This window comes from Priapulus caudatus, unplaced genomic scaffold (assembly GCF_000485595.1).
Source record: "Priapulus caudatus unplaced genomic scaffold, Priapulus_caudatus-5.0.1 Scaffold1255, whole genome shotgun sequence".
Classification (NCBI taxonomy): domain Eukaryota; kingdom Metazoa; phylum Priapulida; class Priapulimorpha; order Priapulimorphida; family Priapulidae; genus Priapulus; species Priapulus caudatus.
Window position 1 is genome coordinate 15,285 of NW_014578316.1, and position 5,941 is coordinate 21,225.

The 5,941-nt window shown below is 40.8% G+C and overlaps 1 protein-coding gene across 1 annotated transcript in view; it reads left to right on the forward strand.

The window, feature by feature from the left end:
• The window catches only part of LOC106815992 (latrophilin-3-like), a 36,391-nt gene that overhangs the window by 11,633 nt on the left and 18,817 nt on the right, over positions 1-5,941 (forward strand). Inside the window, exons 4-6 of the mRNA XM_014820523.1 lie at positions 1,523-1,642; positions 2,572-2,652; positions 5,597-5,777. Coding sequence (XP_014676009.1) covers positions 1,543-1,642; positions 2,572-2,652; positions 5,597-5,777 — 362 coding nt within the window. The 5' untranslated portion in view covers positions 1,523-1,542. The remainder of the gene's footprint in view (positions 1-1,522; positions 1,643-2,571; positions 2,653-5,596; positions 5,778-5,941) is intronic.

Here is a 5,941-nt window from a genome sequence, read left to right on the forward strand (position 1 = left end):
ATGTAGGCGATGAGTAGGTGGGAATAGTAGATATAAGTATATTAGATATGATGTTGGAGATAGTATATAATGATATTAGATATAGAAGTTGGAGATAGGTATATATGTGATCTAGATATCAGTTTGAGTAGAACTATGTTTAATATATTGAAGTAATTAGATATGAGTTGGAGATAGTAGAATGTTATTAGATATGAGCTAGGAATAGTATTAGATATGAGTTGGAGATAGTATATATTGTATTAGTATGAGTTGGAGATATGTACTAATATAAGTCATTAGATATGAGTTGGAGATAGTATATATAAGTATTAGATATGAGTTGGAGATAGTATATATATTAGATATGAGTTGGAGATAGTATATATAAGTATTAGATATGAGTTGGAGATAGTATATGTAGCTGTCCGGCTACGTTGTCTGCCGTTGGCGTGTTATCGATTTAAACTGTTTTCAGCGAGAAAAACGCACACATAGCCTTATGATAAAGTGTTCGCTTATTTCTACTGTGAGCATAGCTTGTGCGCTTGTCGTGGTTTTAACTGAAATTACAAAGAAAAATACGCCAGCTGTTAAACGTTACGCTACAACGAGTTGGTTACATGGCGTAGCAAACAAACCGTTATAACTAAATTTACCACAAACTAAAGTATTCTATATAACTTATCTATAATATTAGTGTAAGATCGCACGCACGCACGCACGCACGCACGCACGCACGCACGCATGCACGCAAGCACGCACGCACGCACACACACACACACACAGCAATAGTTCCCCTACACGCGCGGCTATGCAGGCTCCCCTGTCGTTCACCGCGCTCACACGTGGCGTGTGCGTTTGGCCGCTTCCCGGTGTTTTTCAAAGCCTTTACTGCCGGGGAGTCGTGCTGCGCTACGAAACCAGCTAATGTAATTTACTGCGCCAATCCAGATCTCTCGTCAAAAACATGCCGCGCTAGAGGTTCCAAAATAAACTCCCCGGGCGAGCGGACGGGGCCGTCAACACTCGCGCTCGACGCCGCTACGCTCGAACCCTGTCTCTATGAAAGCTAATATACCGCTGCCTGCCTGCGTCCGTGTGACGTCACCGAATAATTAACCAGCCAGCTGCCGCCGCCGCTGCCGCCCCTGTACACGCTACGGAATGAAATTTAATGCAGAAATATGAATTCCTTAGTATGTAGCATAGTATGTAGTATGTAGTATGTAGAATGTAGTATGTAGAATGTAGAATGCCGCGGTGAGTTGATACTATCGCATCGCTGTTTACCTGTGGTCATGATCACCTTCTCATTTTACAAACAAATCATCCGCAAGCGTGTGTCACGATGGTTTCACCAACAGCAGGTTGCTGCAAGTGCAGCTGCTATCACCAGGAGTAAATAAAATTGAATTACTTGGCCTATATTATCAAGAGTGAATAATAATAGGTTATTATCCATATTATGATAGATCTATTATTCACTCATGATGTTACCAACCGCCTAATTATTTTGCTCGATGCATTCATGCTCTCACAGGTAACGGTGACTGCTTGGAAATGAGCAAATCATCCGACCTGCAATACGTGCGGGCGAAGGCATGCAATGCAGCTAACGCTTTCATCTGCGCTACATTGGAGCCGAACGCTCTAGCAACGGGTAAGGCAGTGTCTAGTTCGCACTCTTTTGATCGATTGATTTGTGTATTTGCCAAGAGACAACTAAAGAGTGGGTAGATAAGGTGTTTAGATATATCAGCTCAAAATGTAGCAAAGCCAAATAAATATATTTGGTTGCTTGGGGGGGGGGGCAACATCTTAATTCGCGCATATTTAACTTTTTTCTCCTACGTTCGCGTAGTACGAATGCGATTTGTAGTGTAACGAAAGGGAGCCACGTATGTTTTGCAAGCCAACAAATCTAACTTAAGCTTAGAATCTGTGAACAGATTGAAATATTATTATATGCTTAATTGTTAAGTAATATGCATTAATGTAGAATTGAAGCCATTCATTGGTACATTGGTTCTGGAAAGTCGCTAGCTCAACATTTAATGTATAAACGTACTATGAGTCAAACTACTATTACCTATATATCATTATATTATATTATATAGCCTATATATCATTATATTATATTATATGACCTATTTATCATTGTACATCTGCGCGCGTGCGTGTGGGTGCGCGTGTGTGTAGTGTAATTGTGCGTGTGCGTGTGTGCGTGTGTGCGCGCGTGTGTGTAGTGTGATTGTGCGTGTGCGTGTGTGCGTGTGTGCGCGCGCGTGTGGTGTGCTTGTGCGTGCGTGCGTGCGTCCGTGTGCGCGCGTGTGTGGTGTGGTGAGGCATGTGCGTGAGTGCGTGCGTGCGCGCGCGCGTGTGCTGTTGTGCGTGTGCGTGTATGCGTGGTGCATGCATGCATGCGTGCGTGCGTGTGTGCATGGTTGTGCGTGTGCGTGCGTGTGGTTGTGCGTGTGCGTGCGTGCATGGTTATGCGTGTGCGTGCGTGTGTGGTGCATGCGTGCCTTGTACAGGCCCGTACACACACAGCTCACTCACTATTTCCTTATGTTCTGCTATTTGACGCAGCTGACACCTATTCCTACCAATGTCTGTGTCCGGTCGGTTACCGAGGCTTGCACTGCGAACAGCCGCATGAAGACGAACCAGGTGAGTCTGTACTGCTAAGCTTCACACAAGCAGCAGGCTAATGCTGCTGTAACTCTTTTGTTACACCAGATTGTATATATATATATAATCAAGAGCTAATAATACATAGAGTGTACAACGGAAAAACGGGAAAATAGTGCTATTTCACGACAACATTATTCTACTTTGCCTGCGAGTAATTAACCTTCGTGACCATGAGGAATCGGGGGCAGCATATAATATCAGATGCACTGCCATGGTGTGTCCGTGACCGCATCTATAATAAGAAAGGCTGATGTTATGCCGTCACCCGTCAACATGAGCCTATACGCACACGCACTCACAGGACAACAACAGCTGCAGATACATACATATGCGATCATATATTTACTCAATTAATTTGGATTCTTCCGCGTGAAATGAAGACGCGCACGTGCGAGGTGTGAGTTTCAACTGCGCTAACCTTGGCTTTCTTTTTCATACATTACTCTAATACTCTAATACCCGCAGCAGCCCCGCGCGTATATATATATATACACGACAAAAAAGCGATGTTTTCATTTAGGCCCGTGACTGGGTCTGATGATCCGCAACACATGACAACACATGGCAACATATGGGCAGCAAGGCAATGATGTGCTGCTCTGACTGGCACCCGGAAACGGTCGCATCCTTCTTCTGCTTTGAGTTTGCTATCGGCATCATGTTACGGCCAGTAATACCATAGTATGGCCGGTAGTACGGTCATAATCGGTGATAAATGTGGTGAAGCCGAAATGCTTAGACGCGTGAAGGATGGGGACAGAAGTGGATTCGAGGCGGCGTTTGGCATGTGGGAGGGGAGGTTTAGGAGCCGATATCTCCGCCTAGGAGTATCGTATTGACAAGCGGTTGGTCTTGTTTTAGAGAGCAAAGAATTCTGCTTAATACAATACCATGAAATTATTATAGACTCGCAGGCAAAGTAGAATAATGTTGTCGTGAAATAGCGCTATTTTCCCGTTTTTCCGTTGTACACTCTATGTATTATTAGCTCTTGATATAATATAATTTGAAGTTTTAGATACATCTGTAAAACATATGTTACACTGTGATTGTCGCAGAGCTTTGGTAATTCTTGAATGTAATATCGTACGTGATGTGAGTAAATATATTGTACATGAGCTACAGTGTCCATATTAAATACATTCACGCGCATGCGCAGAGGTAATCACGTGATATAACGAGAGAAACGTATCTTGTAAGTTGCTAATGCTATTGGAAAACTTCAAGAATCTTATTGGAAGATTTATTAATAATTAAATTATTGCCTTTATAATAAGGCAAATGTTATGTTATACTTTTAAAGGAAAGAGCATCCATCTGTTTAAGTCCATCAGTTATGTGCCTCTCATCGTTAAACGGATACAACAAATGAGAAAAAAAAAACAATATTAAAATTTCGGTTAATGGCCGTAATTAGGGTATATATAATAAATCAATAAACCTGTCCAATAAACACGAGCATTAAATCGCTGCATTTCCGTGATCAACATCGGAAATTTGACAATCAATAATGTTCACGTTGACAGATGCGAAGCCGCGGTCACTGGTAAATAGGTCAATAAAGTCGCCTGAGAAGTTAATTAACATGTTGCAACTTTTAGCATCACCTATATTAAATATACTTTTATACTACTGATATGTGTAATTATACGACGTGTTGATTTCCAAACGACGTGAAACAATCTTCTTAGCTTATCTGTGTTTTCGTGCGTGCGCGTGCCAGAACCAACGACAACATGTGAAATATTTGTAATTTTCGCGAAGCGGTCGTATACTTTCTAATCAACGTTCTAATAAATATTAAATACCGTCATTTCTTAATGAGTATTACTATTAAATTGACCTACGAGCATTTGTCGCACGAAATACCTTAGGGAACAAGTGGCTTTGGGCCTTTTTTGTTTCAACACTTTTTTTATATATAAAAACGTTGAAATTTAATATTACAGTAATTATCGAAGATGTGAATTTGATATTCAATTAGTGCGGAAATTGAATAAACATCACAATCGAGTGCTAAATTAAATGTCTGTGCCTAATTTTGTGAATAATTTATAAATTAAATGGCGACGTTATAATTATCCTATATTAAAACTAGCTAATTAATCACGAGGCTGTAATGTAAGAGTACTCTGACAAGAAACCCTTAACAGTCTGTGCAATATAATCCCGATACTTTTCTTTTACTCTGCATTTATTCTGAATTTATGCTCTTCTATTTTTTCCACTCAAGTTTGAGAGAAGGCTAGATGGTGCTTTTTATTATATAGCTTTATATTGTATAGCTTTATATTATATTGCTTTATATTAAATAGCTTTGCACGACGTACTTGACACGTGACACATCCATCGAATATGATTATTGACACAACTTGTCGTAAATCAAATATACGAGTTTAATGAAGTGCTACCAGATGAATAGGCAAAAAAATGTGACCAATACGGGAATTAGATTGGACATGCTGTCATGGAAGCTACAAATCTATAAAGATATTATGATTTTATATCAAACATAGGTCTATGCTAATTATTCGGCATGATATACTCGGTATATAGACACTAATCAGATCATTTTAAATATTGCCGAGTAAACGGTAATTGCTAAATTTTGTAAACGCGCTGCACAATACACACCGCGTATTATATGTTTAGAATCCACTGAAAACCCGCCGAGAACTGCCGATTGTAGGATTGTGTCACAATTTTCACTAAAAAGTGAAAGAGGTTTGCTACGCAAAAATTATCACATTTTACCGTGGCCCTCCACCCTTTGTTCCGACTAAATGAACATGCGCAAGGATTGTCTTGCGAAGACACGTGTCCTTTTAGCGATGCGGCTTTTTACCCGAGGTCCCGATAAAGCTAGAACCTTTTTATCACAACATACTGCTAATATGACGTCACCTCGCTTGTGTTACAGGTAGTCCGAGCAATCACGTGTTCTGTGAGAATCAGAAGTTCTCGATCTATTGCTCGGGGGCGATGCACCTGAGCTTTGACTATGCGGCCTATGGCTACATAGGAACTACAACCTCCTGTCAGTCCTACGTCTCCTATAGCGACTGTCTGGCCTATAATTCACTCTCGTTAATACGACAGAGGTGCATAATTACGGCTGACGTATTTAAGACAAAAAGCGTTATGTATTGACTTTATATTATTACGTTATATATTACACAAACACACACACTCAGAGGGAGAGAGCGAGAACGAGAGAGAGAGAGAGAGAGAGAGAGAGAGAGAGAGAGAGAGAGAGAGAGAGAGA